Source organism: Molothrus ater, chromosome 5 (genome assembly GCF_012460135.2).
Source record: "Molothrus ater isolate BHLD 08-10-18 breed brown headed cowbird chromosome 5, BPBGC_Mater_1.1, whole genome shotgun sequence".
Taxonomy (NCBI): Eukaryota; Metazoa; Chordata; class Aves; order Passeriformes; family Icteridae; genus Molothrus; species Molothrus ater.
Window position 1 is genome coordinate 22,287,646 of NC_050482.2, and position 22,117 is coordinate 22,309,762.

Genomic DNA, 22,117 nt, shown 5'->3' on the forward strand with positions numbered 1-22,117 from the left:
CTCTCCATTCTTTTTCACTTTTAGATATGGATAATCATGATTCTGTTGTGACATGTGAAGAAGCTGTAATAGTATTTTCTTCATATAGTGCGTGGCTCATAATTGTTACATAAAAACACAAAGTGAAGTGCACCCAATTAAACACCTGCAGGAATAAAATAGGATAAATCAGGAGAGAAGCCACCTCTGTGTGGTTGGGGTACACATCTGTGGTACATTTCTTTTCTAGTCCTATTTACACAAATTAGAAAACGTAACTTTTTTCTGGCACTGTCCCCAGAGTTCTCAACTAGATAACATGAGAAAAACTGAACTATTGTCTTCTGATCCCAACTGAGATATCAGAAGATGTTACCTAAAAAGATGAGGAAGTCAATAATATTTCCATTGGGTTTTAGATTGATAACATTGATCTCTATGACTGTGTTGGAGTCAGAAGTTCATATTGTCTATGTAGCATTTATGTAAAGTCTCTGTGGTATTATGGATTGTTTTGAAGTTGTCTCCAATCCTTCAGTTTTTTCTGCTTTAAATAAAGCTGCAGAATGGAAGTCCAGCCTGAGGTTCACTCTAAAACTAAAACAAACCAACCAATAACTACTAAATGAAGTGTAGCATAATATCTAGAAAGTGCAAGCAAATTAGGGTTCCTAAGTTACTTCTGTGCTGGAACCATGCCATATATATGTATATAACAAAACCACCTTTTTTCCCCTCACATTTTGACTTCTTTACCCATTAACTCAATGGGCATAAGGTAGAAAAATGGGTGCTGTTCATAAACAGTGTTTCTGATGAAGAAAACAGTGCAGGGAGGGTTCTTTTGATGAAGAAAACAGTGTGTCCAGTTTAACACCTTTGCTCAGTTTAGTGTTAGTTCTGACTATGTCTGGGTAGCTGTGAGGAAGGGGCCTTGGCCATGTTTCAGTGTCTGCTGCACATGGAGTCAGGGGAGACCTTGGATGAGTGGAAGATGAATCTTCTTAGATATCTCCTAGAAATATTCCACTAGGGAGCATTCCCAGTCTTACAGGCTATAGAGAGGAAAATTAAGGGTTAAAAAGGTAGCATCTTGCTTTTAATTAAGTACTGAGAAATATTGCTAGCTAGCATGAACCTTTATTTGAAATAAAGCTAAAATCTGGTTAAATTTCAGTGCAAGTCTGTTTCTGTTGCTGGTATTGAGACCTAACTGCCTTTTCTGAAGTTTTAATTTAGGCTTTTTCAAATCTAGAAGTGGCTGCTTAGCTTGGTGTTTTTTCATTCGTGATGTCAGTCATTCTTTGCGTCCCAAAAGATCAAAGCTTGTGCATGACAGTGAAGTTTTCCTGCTTTTTGACAGTGTGTTTATGAACCTGCCTCTATGATGATTCCACTGCCAGTTTCTTACTTGATGACATTGCAGCTCTACTTGTTTCCGGATTGCACAGCTGAAGCTGAACTTTGCTGTGTGCCTGGAAGTGCCAGAGTTTTCGGTATGATTTAATGCAGGCAGATTACAAATGCAGCCTGCCAAAACGTATAACAACTTGAGATGTTGAGCTTGGCTCTGTCAGCATGTGAAGAAGTGCCTGCCAAAACCAATGGGATTGCTGGGCGTGAACGAGGGCAGCTCCAACGAACGAGGGCAGCTGATGCCAAGGCAGCATTCTGGTGTTTGCTGTAACTTCCGTACGTCTCGTAGGTGTGAGCATCTTCCTAGCTGTGGCTGCTCCACGAGCACGTGCTCAGGGATGTGCAGAGCTGCTGCACAGTTTTGCTCCATTGTGCCAAGCTTTGTGGTTCGAATCTGACAGTCTTCTAAAAACCCTTTTCTCCTTGACTTGAAAATAGAGTTCACTTTTTTGGTCTTGTTGGGCAGATGCGTACTGACTTTGTGACTGCAGCAAGTATTAGACTTACCTTCCAGTAGTGTGTTTCTTGTTAGGGTTTTTTCCTTTTCTTAATCTTTGCCCCTTACATGTTCAAATTCTCTAGCCTTTTGCCTGTTTGGTGTTTTATGGGGTAAATTCTTAGTGTGAGAGTGAAATAATCTGAATTTCACTGAATCGAGCCATGAATTCTGAAATGACACCAGAATACAAACTCATAAGTACACGCTTACTGCTTCTATTGTAAAAGATTTTTTTCAGTATTTAAATAGTGATCATGATAAATATGCAAATTCTACAGTAAATTAACCTGTCAGTAATACTAAGTATGTTGAAAGGTGCAATCATTTGTAGAAGTGGCCATGATAAGGAGGTTGTTTCTAGCTGTCATAAAATTTATGATTAAAATAAAAAACCTTTAGGGATTATTCTGGGCTCTTCGGACCATCAAATTAGAAAATCTGTGTTAGAAGATGACAGAAGGCTCTTGGTATGAGTAATATGTTTCAGAAGTTGGCAGATGAATAGTGCAAATGTTTCCAAATAGCCTGATGCAAAACTGAGTTACTTTTTTATAAAAAACTACTTAGATCAGTGTAAGTCTGCTGCCTAGATAAGTGGGAAATATGTTTTGAGAATAGTCTAAAAGAAGCTGTAATAAAAATGAAAATTCTTATGCATTAGTGGAATTATGACTAGAAATTGAGTGGAATGACAGTACAAAGATTAAAATTAGAAGAATTTGCGATCAGACTTTGGCTTTGCAGTGTTCAGGTTTTGGCCCTATGGGTGACAAGAGATGTGTGGTCTTCTCTCTGGCCATTAAAAGTGCATTATGATGTTGACAAATAGGCTAGTCACAATAACCAAATAACTTAAGCTTTATCTTGGTGTAAGTAGAGCTGGTTTTCCAGCAGCAGGGTAATGTTTGCTTGCTAATTGCATTTGACTTGCAAAACCATTTGCATTTCTTGCCAAAGCTCTTGACTGGCTTAGCTTGAAAACATTTTGAAATATAGGTGCTACTGTCATTTAAGAGACAAAGCTTAAAAATAAGCATACTTTCCTGTACATTTCTGGTTTATTGAAACTGGAGCCCATAATTGGAGAAAAGAAAAAGAAGTGAAGTCCTGTTGGGGTGAATTTGAAACAGACTGGGCACACACTGGAGAAAGGAGAACTTTTCAACATCATGTTGGTATTGTTTTTTTAATTTCTTTTTCCATCCTCAGCTCTCCACACTGTATTTGTTGCTGGGAGCTTTGAAGCAAAAAAGTTCAGGACTTTGGGGGATTTTTTTGGGAGGAGCCCTCTATTGTAAGAGCTCTGTGAAGAATGTTTTTCCTGCTTCTATGTGTAACTGTGCAAGAAAACTCTGTAGGATCTTGAATTACACTGGGTAGATAGCTAGAGTTTGTCCCTTGGTACACAACCGTAGTTACCTCTAGGCAAGAGGTTCCTCTGATTGTAATAATTGCAGACTGCCCCATTAATTGCAAACAAAGTTTCATAGATTGTTCTGCTCTCATCAGCAGCTCCCTTGGAAGCCCAGGAGAGAAAGGCATGTTTGTGGAAATGCTGAGGGAGGAGGATAAAGGCATATGGACAATGTCTTCCCCATTGTCCCAGGCTGGGTGCAAATTTTCTTACCTCACCTTACCATTCCTTTGGACTTCAGGCATAACTTGAGCAGTATGGAGGTCAGGAGGAGCAGGAACTTGACAGGCAGCAGTTGTTCCTGTTAGAGGTAGAGGCAATATCTGGCTGGTGTGGCTGTAGAGAAGAACTCACTTTTTGTGTCTTAAGTTAAATTTAAAACACAAAATAAAATAAAGTTAAATCTTTGCCATAGAATACTATTAGCAAGGCAAAATAGTTGATGATTGTGTAAAATTATTTATAAATAAATAAAGAAGAAATCGAAGGTGTTTCTGATGTGAGATGATATCTTGAACAGTAATCTTTAAAGTGGTCTAGAGAATGTTGAAGTATAGTGAATTAATATTTTCTAAAACTTAAGTACTCTAAAGAGAGAGTAAACTATGACTAAGAAACCTCAAAGTTACCATTAAAGCTATTTGGACCTTGACATATAATTGGAATGCATAAAAATAGTCCAACTTGTAAAAGTTTGCATTCTGCATGCTAAAATCTAGAGGGATTAAACAGCAGACCAACTGTTCATTAATCTTCCCATTGAAGCATTGCTTTCTGAAGTGCAGCCAGCTGGGTGATTATTAAATCTAAGGAAGGATTTAAGATTTAGAATGCATTTTGAAGCTCTTTTTGTGTATTATATCTTTGCTGCCGACACCATGAATTGATCACCCTTGTGAAAAATTAAGCAAGGAAAATATATTGTTGTTTTTTGACACACAAAGATTACACTTAATAAAGCTGGAGGGAGAGAATGTATTTATGATAAAGGCTGTTTTTTAAAGAAAGTTGTATTGGAATAAAAATATTTGTAAGACTACAGTTAGCAGCTAAATCTGACATGCCAATGGCTTAGTGTCTACCAGCCCCGAATATCCTTTATAACTTTCTGAAATAGAAATGCATTCTAATGAGTGATGAGATGGTGCTGCTGTTGAGAAATGTCCACACAAGTAATAATCCATTCTAAGTGCAAAGACATAAAAACCAATTCTCCAAGTATTCCTATTTTCATGATGCATTGTCCCTGCCTGCATTTGCACTTATATTCCATTGTTCTTATCTTCCTCTTAGAACAGGAGCACTTTGAAGTACAGATTGTCCTTTGGGAGAAGCAGGGAAGCAGTTTTTGTAACACCAGATACATTCTCATCACAAAACTAGTATTATCTATCACATCAGCTTGCAGTTAAACTCAGCTGTGTTGTTCCATCCAGTTTCTCCCCAAATGATTGAAAGCCTTCTTCTGTTGTGACTGTTTAGAACTTCTGGAAGGCGCTTGCACCGCTTGCCTTGGGATGTTTTGTAGAAGTCTGGACAATGAATCTTTGCAAGCTTCTCTGTCCTCATTGTGGCAAGAGAGCTTCCTCTAGGAGGGCTTCAAAGCAGAGCCTGCATGAGGAGCTCTGGGCTGTCCTCTGGAGCAGTGTGCCCTTGCCCAGCATTTGGAAAGGGGTCTAAAATGGGTGAATTTCATAGGTAAACATGGGTAGTAGGACAGTTTGTACTCCTTTCATCTTCTAGATTACATCTCTTTATCTACTTGACTCCTGTCAGGCAGTTCCAGATACCTGTGGCAGTTGTCACCTTCTTTTCTCCTCTTCAGCCTTTGTTCTTACTTCCCATACTTTAGTAATGATGGAATTATTTTTTAAGCAGTTGTATTAAACTGTCCTAGCAGCTGTTGGGTCATGCAGGAGGCGAAAGGTGCAAGCAGCCTTTTCTATTTGGTTTTAGGATGCAAAGTACACAGCTGTGATTCTTTCTCATAGATCTTTTGCTCTGCCACTTCTGTACACTACACCTAATTCTCAAGAATACTGTTAAAACTATGTCACCCTTCATGGGGTACAAAAGAAGTTTTTCCTTAGATGGAAAGTGGCTGCATTTTCCCATGTGCCTATTTCCCCTAAATCCTGGCGATCACAGTAGGAGAAAGGTGCCATATTGGTAGCTAGGACATCTTCAGGAAGCCTTCAGAGGCTTTAGAGGGTCTACTCTTGTCCTTGTTTTCCAGTGAGTACCCAAGTTTTGCAGTATTTGCAGTGTGTCAGTTCTTTTCCACTTTCCTTAGGCTACAGAGTGAAGTCAGTGCTTTAACCTTTCTCCCCACCCAACAGTGGCCTTTATACTCCACTGAAAAAACAAGCCACTAAAATGAATTAGTACAGGGAAGGAAAGTGGCAGGTTATTTGCTTAAGTTGTCAGTTTGCTGGCACTTTTTCAGTTGCTAAAGCAGAAAAAAAATAATGTTAGGAGACAACATTTCAGGTGGCTTCAGCCCAATTTCTATTTGCTCATGTCCTTTTTGAGCATTCAGCTGCAGAATATATAAACTGGAAGTGAAACAGTGGCACTGATTAGTAAAAATAGGTGTTCTGAAAGTGTCCTCACTTTGCATGAAAGTATTTAGGGTGGTGGTGGGTGACAGGGACTGAAAGGATCTCGGCAGACCTGGTCTGACTTTAGAGTCCCTGGCATTATATTAAAAATAGAGATATAGTAGTATGCTCATTCGAACTAAAAGCTATTAATCTATACTCAGGTGAAAATGGTTAATGCAGAAGCATATTAATGGTTATAGGGAAGTGAAATAGCCAATTCTTTTCATCTCTGACAAAATGGAACCCTGTGCAATACCAATGATGAAAATTGTCACTTTACATAACTTGCACTTTCAGGCAAGTGGAATAAAAACTAGAACCACAAGTGACTGCAGAAGAAAATGTAGGGAAGTGAAGGACTATTTTCTCTTCTTTATTGTACTTAGCCATTTACTTCAATTTTTCTCACAGTTAATGCAAGAAATTGGATTTTATATTTAGAAACATTGTATCCTAAGAGGTAGGACTATCATAAGAGATAAAGTGCTGGGGCCTTCTTGTGTTTTTTACAGCACTCAGTAAACACCAAAAAGTCAGAGATTGGGGAGTTCCTTAGCAAGCCAAATGAAAATTTGAGTTACTGATTTTAAGCAGGTGTGTGTTTTTCTCAGGTTTGCACATACCAGAGATAGTTTTGTATAAACTAGTCATCATCTGTTGATTTTGAAATAGATAAATATGCTAAGTAAATGGTTTTTTCCTAATCTTTTTTAGCAAGACTCTGTTTGCTACTGTCATGGTTTGATGCTGGCACAATGCCAGTGCCTTTCATGAAAATACACTCTCTGGTTTCTGCCATGAGATATGACCAGGAATAAGCAAAGCAGGCTCTTATTTAGAAATAAAGAAAAGAAAACTTTATTAACTACACTACAATTATATGTAAAAAGGAACACACTGGAAAAATGAAAACTTTACAAATACATTTTTTCTTCTTCTCATTAAATTTCTAATACGTCTATCTCTTACATTTCAACTTTCGGTCTAGCATCACTTTTCAGACAATCAATTTTCAGTTCATCAAGAGGAGAGGAGTCTTTCTTGTGCCATAGGCTTCCCCTGGAAACACCGTTGAAACCTTGTGTGTTTCCATGTCACTCGTGGCACTGCCTGGAGAACATCTGCCATCGTGACCTCTTCCTTTCATGTCCAGTGCTCTCACCACTGAACACGGACCAGAGCTGCTTCTAGGGTCGTCTTTTAAGGATGCTTTGTCTCATTCCAAAAAGAGCACAGTCTCACCTTTGGGACACCTGTCCCCCCCAGATTTCACCCCCTGGGGCCGAGGGGTACCAACACTGAACCCTCTTGGTTCTGAGCCATTGCCTCCCCCTGGATGCAGTCTCTGTGTCACAAGGAACATGGTTCTGTCCATGGCTATAACAAGAAGAGTCCAGCTAAGCCACTCTAACATCTCTTCCCACCTAAGATTCTTCTCTCCCAACATCTTTCCCTTGCCCGGACCTTCATCACACTTGCTCACTTGCTCATTTCTTTCTTCATCTTCCACTCTATCTCTCTTCTAGGAAAGGTTAATGTTCTGTAAAGTTTTCATTGTCCAAAAAAAAGTTAAAAACTCAGGCTCTGCCCGCCCGGAGACTCCCACAAGCGGCCGACACCTTCTCGCTGCCTCTCTGTCTCTCTCTGTCTCTGTCTCTGTCTCTCCCTCTGTCTCTCTCTCTCTCTCTCTGTCTCTGTCTGTCTCTGTCTGTCTCTCTCTGTCTGTCTCCTGGGGGCGTAGCTGCCCGATCCCTCCTAGTGCTTCTCTCTCTTCCACCCTTCCACCCTCAGGGCCAGGCCTACCTCTCCCGGCCGCATGGCTTTCCCCCCCTGCCGCCCAGCCAGCAGCTGGGCCGGGGCAGGTCTGACCTGCTTCCCTCACGGAAACCCAAGAGAACTTCCCAGTAGCCACACCAAGTGCCAATATTAAAATCTGAACACCTATTGGTGACCACAGCATATCCCAGAACGCCTACTTCCTGTCAAACCATGACAGCTACTCGTTATTTCTGTGTAAAATGGTTTTCTGTTTGATGTCTTTTTTTTTTTTTTCAATCTTTGGTTTCTTCTTTTTGTTTTTTGGTTGTTTTTTTTTTTTTAAGCTTGTTTTATCCTTTGTCTTCTTCCCTTACAGTCAGGGTTGGGCACCTTCCTTATTGAATTTGCTGGAAAATAGGGACCAATTGTGAGGTGAGAGTAAGCTTTTTTACAGGTGCATCACCAAGGCATGCTGTGTTGCACATTCAATTTAACAGCCCTTTTCAGTCTTGTGGTATCTAAAATAGAGCCTTTGAAATCCTCATAACCTGGAACTTTCCACTGGTGACCAAAGGGAGGAGTTGTGGTCAGGCAGAATCAGCCCACTGGAGAGCAAGCTGTTAGCTCTCTTGTTGCTGTTTCAGCCTGAGCAATGGGGCAATGGGGTTTGGTCAAAGGGGAAACTGCTGTTAAAGGGAAGATCACAGCGCCTGTTCCAAGTGGAGACTTAGCAAAAGAAATCCACACCCATGCTCACATAGGCAGCAGTCTATATACTGTGTCTCACTAGGGTGCAAAAACTGTTGCTGCTGTTATCACCCATGAAAGGAGGATAAATATGCTTGTTTCAAAAGGGTAGCTGGTTAACTTTAATAAATTAACCCAGGAGAAAACACTGCTTCTGGGTGAAACAGTTTTGTGGATTTTTTATGGTGATTGTCACTCTACCTCTGTTTGTTCTTATGCCCAAGGCACGAGCATTGCAGCACATGACTGTGTGATATTTGTTGCCATCAGGAACAGCAATTTGTGTAGACATTGGCAATTGCTTGTGCATTTTGAAAAAGCTGGAAGAGGAAAAAATCCCAGTGCACAGTGTTGTGTAGTGTGCTTACAAGCATGTACCCCTGGAGCTGTAGCAGACATTTAATTCTCAAGAATTTGAGTTTTGGTGGGTTTTTTTTACAGATAGCTGGTTGCTAAGCTGTGGTAAATGTCCAGTGTGCAGCTGTTGTGCCCAAAAGAGCTGAAGAAAGCAAAGTATATCACCTGAAGATTTCAGCTTGTGATGGTTTCTGAACCATTAATATTAACAAGAAGAAATGTGCTCAGGAAGGGTAGTAGGTATATTTAAAGAAAAATAAAAAGTTAAATTTGGAATGATTATGCCTCTTTGGATGATGATGGTTTACTACTTTAAATTTTGCTTCTTTTTTTACCTTAATGTAATGTGCTACTTTAAAAGGTTTTAAAAACAAACAGAAACCTGTGACCTCACTGTAAGCCAAAATTAAAGACTTTTTTTTTTTTTCAGATTTCTTACCTCCTAAAATTAAGGAAAACTGTACAATGTAGTATAATTCTAAGAGAAGTAACTTTCATTAGCAAAATAATCATGAAAATTCTGAAGTAATCAGAGTTTATAGGTGTGATTTCTTAAAATATTTTGCTTTTACCTGAAGGTGAGGACTCTGTTCTGATGACTTACATAGATTTAAAAATAGGATCCTTTAAGTCTGATCATTTCATTGTAAAAAAATCAAAATAGTGCCTGGAGGATATTTCTAGGGTATGAAAGAGAACAGGGGAGGAATAAGACCTGCAAGCAATGTCTAATTTTTTTTTTTTCTAAAAATGTGAAAAGTGCTTCTGATTTCAAAATACTGGGCAAATCTCATTAACTACCTCAATTTCCACTCATGTTCAGCAGCCAAGAGTTATTAGAAGTAGCTATTAGCATGCATTGATAACTACTAATGTCTTCTTCAATATAAATGCTATTTCAGTAGCCAGTGCAGAAATTTTATTCAAGGAGCATAAAAATAATTATATTACTCTTGGATGTATGATGCTACTACATTATCTATTTATTTTTGACCCAAAATGATCTTGTTGTTCTAATGTGCTTAGTTGAACTAATCTAAACATCAACTTAATAATTTTTGGTGTGAAGAAAGTAATTTTTTCTTTCTTTCAAGACTGTTGTAAGTGCAGTGAGAATATCATATCTTCTGCAGCTCTAAGGTATAGCAGCAGACAGTGCTGGACATTATATATGTTAATTGCTACTAGGAATAAACCTTTATTCTTAAAATGTGTAGCTGTGGAAGCTGTTCTCCAAATTGTCAGAAGTTTTTACACCTTCATCAAACAAGCCCCAGCTCTTGATGTGATGCATTGTGTGGTTTCAGTCTAGAGTGGAACTACTGAGCAGTGTGAGAGCTGGTCCCAGAGAACATTGCTTACATTAATGACTAAGATTGCAATAATTTTTATTCCTGTGGAACAGGAAGGACTTTAGGTTGGTGAGATCTCTTGACAGTGACTTTGAAGAGCTGCTGCAGTAGCTGCATTGGGGCTATTTAATATTACACAGTAAATGTCTTATGCTTTGTTTTGCCTCAAGTAATGCTTCTAGCACAAGATGATGATGCATGTCACATCCTGTTTTTAAATAAAAAACTTGTTTCAAATCATTTTAGTTTGCAGAACAATAATTATTTTCTTTTGGAGAAATTTTAGCGCTCAATTTAGCCCTGAAAATTGCTGTCTTTTTCAAAAAAAATATTCTGTAAGTCATAAACTGAAGATGGTAATTGTGCAAAGCACAGCAGGAGCTTGAGTACAAAACACATCAGAAAAGTATATCAGAAACCTAAAAAGCTTTCATAGACTTGAATATTCCTTGGACTTCCATCAAAGTCCTTTTTGCCCTTCTTCAGTCTTTATCAAAGAAGTACTTCTGTTCATTTTTATTTTTTAATTGACAATTTCTGATAGGACATAGTTGCCATTAATCTTAATATAGTTCCAGCTTTGCTTCTGGTAAGCTTAAAGGAGAAGAAAATTCCTTTAAAACAAGAACACATCCGTAAGAACAAAATGTTTCTCTCCATGGCTGTGTATCTGTGTCTGGGTGATAGCGTACTTCTGAAAAAAATCTCCAAAGAGAAATATCTTTAGGCCTTACATGACAGGCCTTTTTCTAAGTTATATGGAAAGGTTCTGTTTTAACAGTAGCATGTTTTAAGGATGCCCCAAGTATCAGTTTCAGTACATTGTCCTGATAAACACACTGGAGATCTAGGTAGTTACCACTCTGGTTCATCAGTCATTGTGCTGCTGTAGGAGGGCAGTGCTTGGCCCTTGTGCAGCAGTACCTTTACAGTTGTGCCAGCCTCTGGTGGAGTCTTTGGAAGAAGGTCACCATTAAAGAATGTGTTTGCATTGCTGCTGCTGGCCCAGTGGCCACACTGTAGTTCTTGCAGCTCCTTAGCAAGCTTCTGGAGGCCAACAGCAACCTGAATAGTCCTAATTAGAAGGACATAATGAACTTTCACAAGTAAAACAATGTGCAGCATCAGTTGGAGTACTTGGTGCAACCACTTTTGATGCTCAAGTGTAGGTAATGAAGCATTTCCTATGGTCTGCATCAGTGCAGATTCCTGTTACAGCTTTGGTTTGTAGTCTGGAAGAAAGGATTGTTTTATGCTTAATTCAGAATGGCATACAAGTAATCATAGTAATAGAAGGAGGAAGATATCAGAACTCCTAGGTGACCTATTATTTAGAGGCCCTGTGTGCAATGGCTGTGGTTTTTATTCTTCTTTGTCACGAATGCGTGATTTAGATTTCTTAAAGAAGCCCTGTGAAAAGTATGATAAAGATATTAGCAAAAGCATTTTGAATATGGTGTTGTGAAAGTGTGATTTAACAAGGTTCAATGTCAACATTCACTCTTACTCTGCAGCAGAGTTGTTTGAACAGTGATTCAAAACTACAAAGGCATAAGTAAAGCTACCTAGGCACAAGTCAAAGTTATCATACTAAAGGTTACACACAATATCAGTTGCTTACCAAAGATCTGCCACTGTAAAGGGTCTCAGCCTTGAGAGGCTCAAGGGAAGATCACAGCTATGCAGCCAGGCTGTTTAGCTGGGACAGCTCAAAGAAAACTCACTTCATCTATTGTATACAGGGAACACAGTTCCATGTATAGGATATGTATGTTGGCTTTTAGTGAAGTTACGTGCAGTGGGAGAGGTATTTGTGAGATTTCTTGTACCCACAGCCTTCTTTGTTCCTCGATAAACGGGTCTTGGAAAAGCCACCTGCTGTTCATGCATAAATTGTCTGATCAGCGTTCCAAGGTCACCACTGCTCACTTGGTCCCTCTGCTCCTTTGTGGGTTTTCAGAGAACACATGAGAGCTAGAGGAGTTCTTGGCCAAGCTGTGGCCCAGGCCATGGCCTCCACTGGGGCCTGTACCAAACTGCTGCTAGTTTGGTCATGTGGCTGAGTGCACCCATCACACACCCCAGCTGTGCTGGAGTACGCATGGAGCCCAAAGGTTTGCATCCAGAATTTAGCAGAAGTGCAAAAAGCTGTTATGCAGCTTGAAAGAGGTATTGTAAGAAAGGTAATCAGCTGATTCAGGTGGTGTTTAGAGTGTCTAGCAGTTTGCTGTTCCAGAGATGTAGTGCGCATTTTGAGCTGCCACAATATTTTCCATGAATGATGATGCATTGAGCCTTGACTGTTAAGATGTAGGGCATGTCTAAAGGGTAAATGTGAACTCCTCAAAGCTACAGGAACAGAAATGACCATAAAAAATGAAGAAAAATCTCTAATGGCTCTTGTGGAAGATGGCAAATGAAGCTCCTAGTGCTGCATTGCTTAAAGACGAGGAGAATGTTGGTGCTTTCGCACTACTAGAAGGTGTACAGAGGCCAGATGAGCAAGAAGTTTTCAGAGGTGGAGAAATCATCCTTGTGGTCCACCTATCCTACTGCCTTTGCATGAATTTTCTTTTTCCTTAGCTTTACAGTAGAGAATAAGATAATCATGTTTGTGTTGCCTAATTGTATAATTAGTCAAATTTGGTACGATGTCTAATAAATAGAAAGTTATTTAAGGAGTATGTTCTAGAAGTGAGAATCAGTTATTTTCATAATATTTCTAACATTTTCTTAAGTTGTAGACACTGCTAAATAATGATTTTTCATCTTTAAACAAAAATATACTTTTAAGGTAATTATCTAGTGCTAAGGACTATTTTGAATTAAGGTTTTTTAGTAGCATTTGCAGTAGATGAAATTGCATATGTGTAATGATTGGGAAAAAAGTGGATTTAAACAGTGCTTCGGTAGATTACAATTGTTATTGGGTTTTTTAAAAACATGTTATCATATCTTTGAATGAGTTGAACTTTATCCATCAGAAACTGAAGGTGTGGCTCAGTCCAAAAGTATTTAGGAGGACTCTAAATAACAGGAATTAAAAAAGTTTCTCAAAGTGGATATATATGGCCCATTGGAACCTGTATTCAAGTGATCTGTTTTCTCTAGAATGCATTTTATTTGTTAATAAAATGTTATTAATATAATTAATAACATTTTTATTAATATAATAACTTGTTTTATTTGTTAATTCCTTTTTATTTTTTGATACCTTGTTAGCAGTGAGTAACATGGACAGTTGATGCTGATTTGTGGATTCAATAAACTAGTAATGATACTAGACATTTAAATGCTGACTGACAACAGTGTCAATCCAGGATGTCTTTGAGGAAGTCTGAGAAACGTTGTTAGTAACAAGAAATGCTTCATTAAAAACTTTGACTCTTTCAAATTATTTCTGAATAATGTCTGGATTTCCAAAAGATTGTGGCTGATCTACCAAATCTAGTTCCATGGAGAATTAAATTTCTTTGTGCCCACAATAACTTTTTCTGATGTTTTATATTTCACACTCAAACCTCTTAATATTTTTCATCTCCAGTTCCCCGCTAGTGTTGAGAGATTTGAGATAACGTTTTACATTGTAATTTTTTGAATAATTATTTAATTAGAACTTAGTCTAATGATCAGTTGAAATACAGGAATGAAGGCAGCACGCACCAGAGATTTAGTGAATGTACTTAATTAGCATTTTGCTTTAAAGATAAATATCAATAAAAATATTTTCCCTCATGGGTATGATTGTGTTGCTCATATAATCTTTGAAAGCTCTGAAACCAAGCAGATGAATCTCAGAAGTCTAACTGAAGCAACATTCGACATGAAGTGTACCATATGTCTTTCAGGAACAGGATTAATGAGACACTTAATAGCTTTTTAATACATCTTAGTGTTTTAAATTTGTGACTCATTTGATACAATCCTAATAGAATTTCTATTCTCTTATGGTTTTCTGTTGCAAATAAATCCTTGACTATGAAATAGTTTTGCTAAAATGTTATTATTGCTTTTTAATTATCTTAAATGCAAGTACTTCATTTTAAAGATGATGTTACATTTTTTTTCCCCTCAGGAAAAAAATGGTAAATTTCCACTTGAATAGGAGTAATACTGTAAGAGCTTTAGGTCCAGTGGATTCCTTTGCAGAGCAAACCATGTTTTTCATACCCTGTTACTCACACCTTGAGTTTATATCTTGAGTAATCTCCTTCTATATCCATTGTATCTTGAAAAATAATTACCTTGGAATAATTTTTGAAAATTTAATAAAAATACAGTTTGTGACCCAAAACACATCAGAAAGGAATATTTTAGAGTCCCGGGAACATGCATATTGAACTTTTTTTTTGCACATACCTGTTGCTTTGTCCAACATGAACATGCCATTATTTTGTGATTATTATGTGCACCAAGTGTTGCAATAGTGCTTCCTTTCCATGGTTAAGTGGTCAAAAAAATGGAATGGGTTTTTCCTGGAAAAAATTCTCTTGGAAAATCAACTTAAGAATCACAAATAAATTTTGAATTAGTATGGCTTATAAATCAAGGAAAGTGCTTGCAGCTTTACAGCCCTTTCATTCAGGATTAATCATTTCGAGGAATAGCACAGAAAGAAGGTAATGCAAGGTGAATGATATGCTGATGTTCTCACAGGGTATATTTTAGGGTGTATTTTGCAGGTTTGGAGTTGGGTTTTTTGGTTTGGGGAGTATTTTTTGGTTTTTGGGGGGGTTGGGATTTTTTTGGTGTTTTTTGGTTTGTTTTTTTTTTGTTTGGGTTTTTTTGGTTTTTTTGGGGTTTTGTTGTTTTTTGGTTTGTTGTTTTTGTTTATTTGGTTGGTTGGTTGGTTTCATTTGGGTTTTTTTGTTTTGTTTTGTTTTTACAAGACTGGTCCAGTTATAATAGCAATACATCAGTTTGTGTAATCTTGCATGAATATGAGATTTTAGGTGGGAAGTGTCTATAAATATTCTTAATTTCTCACTGTCTTCTGCATCTGCTTTCTCTTGTGGGTAGGCAGGCTAATGTGATGGAAGATTAAATATTTTGATGAGCAGTACAAAGCAGCTGAAATAAGTTTGAAGTAATCTTTTTCTACCAGTGAAGCTGTTAGAGGAATGAATAATTTGTAATTGCAGACTGTTAAAACAAGGCAAGACTTAATATCCTTGTACCTGTTTGTGTGAATAAGTTTTATTGCTGAATGGAATTTCTGACTATTAGTTGTTTTGAAATGAGATTCAATGTTTGTGCAGTCTTTTGAGAAAATTAATGTAAGCAGTAATTGACAGTAACTACATCAGGTCCCATTATGGGTAAGAATTTAACCTTAGGTGTTTACATAAAAGGAAATGTATTGTAGAACAGATAGAGCATAACATGGGATTAGTATATATGGGGTTTTTTTAAATAATCTCTTTGGGCAAATACTTTTAGGTTTAGTCTGTAGCGTTCCTGTGCAATATTGATTAGGATGTCTACTGAAAAATACATTTTATAAGTAACCACATTTTGAAATATGCTGCAAGAGAACGTGCGTTGACACATTTTAGAATTAATTTTTCTTGATCTGTTTGCATCTGTGTACTCCTCTGCTCAGCTCTTCAGCTCCTCTCTTACTCCCCTTTTCTGTATTTTGAAAGTGAAGCACAGTAGGTTGGTTTAGGTTGGTTGTTAGGTACACCATCTCCTAACATGACCTGGAGTCAGAGCTCTGCTGTGCTATTATTTCCATTCACAAAATCATATGAAATCATGATTTCATAGCCCTTGGTGACTGTAATGACTGTCTGAAGGTGCATGTTTAATTCCCAGTTCATCCATCTGACTGGAGAGAGCAGACAGTCAGAAAGGTGATGGTTCTGTTTCAACTTTGTGGTTTCTCATCTGTTCCTTGCATTTCAACTGTGCTTGGGATGTTGCTGTGGCACCCAAGCAGCTGAACCATGCAGAGTGGAGGGCCTTGATTCATCTTGCCTCTCCTGCAGAATCCAGGTGGTTCTCCCTGAGTTATCCTTTCAATGGCATGATGTAGTTTAATCCCTGTCCAAGGCACACATCCATTGTTTACACAGGTGATTGTGCTGCATTGTCAGCTTTTTGTTGGTTGTATCTTGTAGAGAAACAGTTTCATGAGACTTAGTGCTATAAATGAGCTACATGCAGGCCACATACAATGTCTGGAAAGGCTGACCTTGCCAAGGCCCTTCTAAAAGTGACGAAAACAACCGTTCTTGAACACTGAAAAGTTTTTACAGAATGTGTAGCTGATTTAATTGGTTTGTTGTTTTAATTTGACTTGAGTAGGGAGAGGCATTTTTATGTTGATCATTGGTGATTTTACATGGAGAATCCCATACTGTATCTCCAATATTGTATTTACAGTAGTAGAAAGAGCTCTGTGCCTTTGAGTCTATCTTCTCAATTGTTAATATTGATTGTGGTGTTTCTTGAGGGTTTTTTGGATTTTTTTGTTGGTGGTGTTTTTTTCCTCCTTTTTTCCTCCTGGATTTCTGTCTCATTGTGGGTAAATTTTAAATTAGCTGCTGTTAATTCAAAGTTCATCTAGTCTGGCTATTCTAAATTTATGCATAAGTACTTGTAAAAAAACCCATAACAAACAGAACAAACTGTATAACTCTCTCATATAAAGCAATCTTGTGTAGGAGCAAAATAATGTCTTGTATTCCCTTACACAGGGATTGTTTTGTATTTGTGTCCATGCCTAACTGGTTTTGTTTTTGTTTTCTCTTTTTTTACTTTAAAAGGTATTTCTCAAGAGTGACCGAGTTGCAAGAATGGTCCACAGTGGAGGATGTTCTGCAAGTGACTTTAGAGATGTTTTTAAGAAAAACATAGAGAAGAGAGTCCGAAGTTTGCCGGAAATCGATGGGTTAAGCAAAGAGACAGTGTTGAGCTCTTGGCTAGCCAAATACGACGCCATATACAGGGGAGAAGAGGACTTTGGCAAGCAGCCGAATAGAATGGCCTTAAGTGCTGTGTCAGAGCTGATTCTGAGCAAGGAACAGCTTTATGAAATGTTTCAGCAGATTCTAGGGATCAAAAAATTGGAACACCAGTTGATTTATAATGCCTGCCAAGTGAGTATTGGTGTCATTTGGTATTGTTGTGTCCAGAATATCTCCCCTCTGCCAGCTGGTCCAGTGCTTCCTCTCTGTGTGTAGAATCATTCAATTTTAGGTACATTTCTGCAGTCCAAGGAGATGAGACTGCTCAGCAAGGAATCTTTGCATGATCTAATTGCTGCTGAGCACTTGGATAAAGGGTATGCAGAGAATGTGCAGAGAATGTGGTACTTATGCTACAGGGGTCTTCTTTTACAGTGTCACAGCTCACATTATTTGAGTGATTCTGAGGAATGTGCCATGATCTGTACATCTGCATACCCTCTGATAAATTACATATGCATTCACATACATTTCTAAGCCTGTGTGTGTTAATCTTTAAAAGAGATTTGCTGCCATAAATAGATGACAGGTGATTCAGGCTCCTGTTGGACATCCAGTGTCTAGAAGGTTTGTGTGTTAGAACTAAATGTGCTTCCATTCAAGCATCCTCTGCAAAGCTAATTTTCACATTTCTGCATTGTTGTTTTGTTGGATAAATGATTTTTCCTGTAAATTACTGAGGCCAAGACAGTCCATTCAACAGTCAGATTAATGTGTATAGTCTCTTGCTATCAGTAATATATTTGGTATGTAAAAATATTTTATTAACCAGTGTTCATAGTGATTGAAGTGTAAATTAACAGTTACTTAAGGAGGAAAAACCTGAAGAAAAAGGTGGTTTTGCTAGTCTCACAACCAAGCATCATAAATGAAGCATTTAAACTGAGATCAGACAGCTTCTTACACTGTTTATGAAATATCCAACCGGATTACAGCTGAAATGTTTTTCATATATTATGCTGAAGGCTGGTTTGAAATTATAGGCCATCTTAATATAAGAAAAAAATATATGTGTTAGTGTAGCATGAAATCATGTATCTGTTATAGGATCAAAACATCTGCAGCATGTAACATTTCTGCTGCATCAAATTATGAGCAGTGTTTTGAATTAAAAGAAATAGAAAGTATTCCTTCTTTTTGTTCCTATTGGTCCCGTATTTTTTCCTTTTGCATCTAAATTTTCAGGTAAATTGCTAAACCTCTGGGATGTGTGGGTTGGTAATAAGATGACGAAGCATTGAAATCTAGGGGAATAATTCTGGGAGGGTTTTATATACAATAGAACATAGAGGCATGGGAGGCAGTTTGGATAAGTCCTCCAGAGGTCATTCAGTGCAGCTTCCCGCTCAGAGCAGGGTGAGCCATGAGGACAGACGAGGTTACTGAGGGCTTTACCAGGCAGGTCTTAAAACTTCTAAGAACAGAGACGGATTGTGCAAACCTTATGGGCAACCTTTTCCATCATCTGAAAACATGAAAAAACCACTATTTTTTGCCAAGTAGATAACTTGTTACTTATAGTAGAAACTCAATATGGATTCCTTTCTCCTCTGGTGTCTGGGGATTGCTAAGTCTTGCTTTTTACATTGCTGTGGGTGGTCAGAATCTGCTGTTAGTCTGCATTGGGCCAGAGGAACACAAAAAGTGTGACCTGCAGAACTTTGAACAATTAAATAAGAAAATTGTTCCCTTAGTCTAGTAGTGATTTTGATGATATGTCCACTAGGTTATTGTAATTGTATTCCTGAAGGCCTCTTTGTTTTGGTTCATATCTGTATAAAATGTGATAGACCAAAACTGTTTGGCAAATATCAACAATTTTCTGTATAATTCTTATTCCATAACCCATAGAGAGACTGAAACATCCCATTGGCTAATTTCTGCCTTCTAACACGGTAGAATTGTGAGCATGGAATGGTTGTCTTTTTTTTTTTAATTTTTTACTTGCAAATTAAAGAGAAAATAACCTTGTTGTGGGTAAGAAGGGAGAAAGATTGACCACTCTGATGTGTGCAAAGATGACTCAATGGGATTAAGAGAAGGCACTTCTCTTGCTCTTCATGCTTTCGAGGTCTGAAGTCTGTAAAATCTCCCATGCAGGTCTCTGAAGTACACAGTGTTTACCCTGAATCCATGTAAGTATTGGAGGATGGGAAGTAATGAAAATCTACTTCTTCAGGAGCAGATATATGAGCACCTATGTACCCAAAGCTGGAAAGAATGGAGAGGGAAAGGCTTCAAGACTATACCCTTGTTTGGGGTTCTAGCTTTCTGCAGATTTTAGTTTTCTGAGGCAAGGATGAGGTTGCTTTGCTAAAGCAAAAACTTTCATTATGTACTCCAACAGAGTTGCTACCAACAACATTTTTCATATCCTGTTCCTGTGGTCCAGTCAAGCACATAATAGACCAAAGCTATGAGGAGAAGTCTGTTGCAAAGAAAAAGACAACAATCGTACCTAACCTTGCCAAGAAGTGCAGCGTAGACAGCAACCAGTCCCTGATAATGTAATACCTTTTCTCCTTTGGTGAAATCCCTTATTTCTCATTACAGTTTTAATAATACTTTAGTTTAGGCTGTATCTTATTCCTTTCTATTGACAGTGTATTTATAGAAGTTGAGATGAAGTTAGGCTCTGTTTTCAGTCAGCACCAGCAGTTTTCATTCTGCCCTAGAAGCCTCTATCTGTCTTTGTATGGAAATGCTCACTTTCATTTCCCTTTGCTGCTGCTGTTTAGAATACTAGAGACATGCAGATAATGATAATCAATAATGTCTGGGAGCAGTGAGATAAGTCCAAGCCCAAATAGATGTTAAAATTGTATTTTTGATAGAGGTTTGATTAGTTTGGCTTCTAGCCTGTGCTTCTAGCAGAGAATCAGATATATGAAATTCTGTATATTTTCCAGCTCTGAGAAACAGCTGCCCTTTAAAGCAAATCTGTACAGTTATAATTTGTGCAGAAAACTTCTTTCCCCCATTTTTTTAATGCCTGCCAGCCATTTGGAAATAGGAAACAGAAAAATGTCTTACAATGTTGATGATAAGAGTAAATTATCCTGCTCCTACAGGGTTGCTAAGCAGACAAGGGTGCTCTGTATAACCGTAGGAGGTATTGTCTGCCTGCCTCCTCCTTGTGACTTCCTCTGCATTTAGAACTTTTTATTGGATTTCTGTGGCTTCTGCTCCTCAGCCTGTTCTAAATGGAGCATTCCCTTCAACTCCTAGACCATTGGTATCTTGGTATCTCAGCCCAGCAGGCTGTTCTGCTGGGTGTGGGTTCCTGCCTATCCACACTGGCTGTGGTTCTCCATCCCTCATCTGATAGCAGTGAGAACCAATGTTCATTCAACCAGCAGAAAAACCTAATCAGATTAATCTGTCAGGGTAGATTAACCCTCTGACACTGTCTAACAGAGTTCGCATAGCTATGAGAATTTTATGCTTTCTTTTTTTCAAAGAAGAACTTTTTTTTTCACAATTTTCTAGCATACACTAAATGCCTGAGCTTTTACTTTGGGAGTGAATATTAACAAGATGTTCACATGAGGATGTTGAAGATGTCTGTGATCTTGTTTTTGACTTCACAATTTGGTGAATGACCAGCAACTGCTGTTAACCACCCACATCTCTTTGTGATTAAAAGGTTCAGTTTTGTAAATGTTAAGACTTTCACCTGATTTTTATTTACATTGTGTTGCCTCAAGCTGTGTTATATGATAAAGAAATGATTTCTAGTTAGCTGGGACTTACTGAGCTCCTTCACTTGCGTTTGAGATGCTTGGCCAAACTGTTTCAATTTCTTTGATTTACAGAGATCAGACATGATACTTTTTTCCTTTTTCTAAAAATTTTATTTATTTGCTGATGTAGAAGATAATTTTGCAGTAAGTCAAACTGAAAGTCAAACTCAAACTGATTTGTGGCCATACACTATTATTACACCACTTCAGAACCAGAATTTCTTTGTCAGGTAAATTGTAATTCCACACAGGAGTTTATTTTATTTTGAAAATGCCTTTATAGGGTTGCCTTCTTTGGGTGATCTAAATTCTCTTCTTGGGTGCCCAGAGGAGAGAACAATACTTTCCATAATAAAAGAATGCAAATCACATTCTATTTTCTAACAAGCAATAAATAACTTTCAGTATAATGTATCAGTTTTTAAGAAGAATTATTTGCTAAGTGTTTTAGTCTTGGCAGTTTTGGTAATCAACCACAAACTAGTTCTTTTGAAAATAGCTTTAGATGGTGCTTTGCTACAAGATATATTTATCCGCTTTAAATTCTTGTATTATGTCTGATTCCTATTTTTAAATTTTGCAAGATACTACTTTTTGTAAAAGTATCTAATATTGAGAACGATGGATTATATTGTATCTTCCATAATAAATATTTTTTTATTTTTAATTCTAAGAGTAGTTTCTATCTAGAATTTATTCTGACTGAAATCTGCTTATGGTGCTCAATACAATTGCAGTCTTTAGACCAGCACTTTTCTGAAGTCCAGTTAATTATGCAGTTTTGGAAATAAGTCAGATTAAGGGCAATTTAATTTGCAGTAAGGCCTTTGTGTCTTTTGCATGTTTTTAGATTTTGCCTTTCCTTGGTAAAATGATGAGAAATAGTAGAATTATTTCACAGATCACAGAATTTCTCATACTTCTGGGTATTTTCTGTAGAAACTTTCATACCCTGTATAAGTTGTGAGGACAAGTATGAGTTTATGAAGCACAAAGAAGAATGATACCTTTGTACAGAAATTTTCAGTGTAGAGTTGGTTTTCTTCTTCTTGGAGTAATTAAACAAGTACTAAGATTCAGTTTAGGTCTTAGACCAAAATTTAAACAGATTTGTTAATTCTTTAAGTTGAGACCTGGCACAGGGAAAAAATTGGTTTGGGCTGTATATTCTAGAACACATAAATATATATATATCTGCAAGGGCTTCAGTCACAAGAAAAGACATTGACATCTGTGAGATAATAAAACAGACCAGGGCTTCTGTTAAGCCAGTGTATT

At 37.7% G+C, this 22,117-nt stretch overlaps 1 protein-coding gene across 2 annotated transcripts in view; it reads left to right on the forward strand.

Annotated features, from left to right (window-relative positions):
- Positions 1-22,117, forward strand: part of CADPS2 (calcium dependent secretion activator 2) — a 284,523-nt gene that overhangs the window by 76,509 nt on the left and 185,897 nt on the right. For both annotated transcript variants that reach the window (XM_054514815.1, XM_054514814.1), the window contains exon 3: positions 16,896-17,228. In XM_054514815.1, coding sequence (XP_054370790.1) covers positions 16,896-17,228 — 333 coding nt within the window. The remainder of the gene's footprint in view (positions 1-16,895; positions 17,229-22,117) is intronic.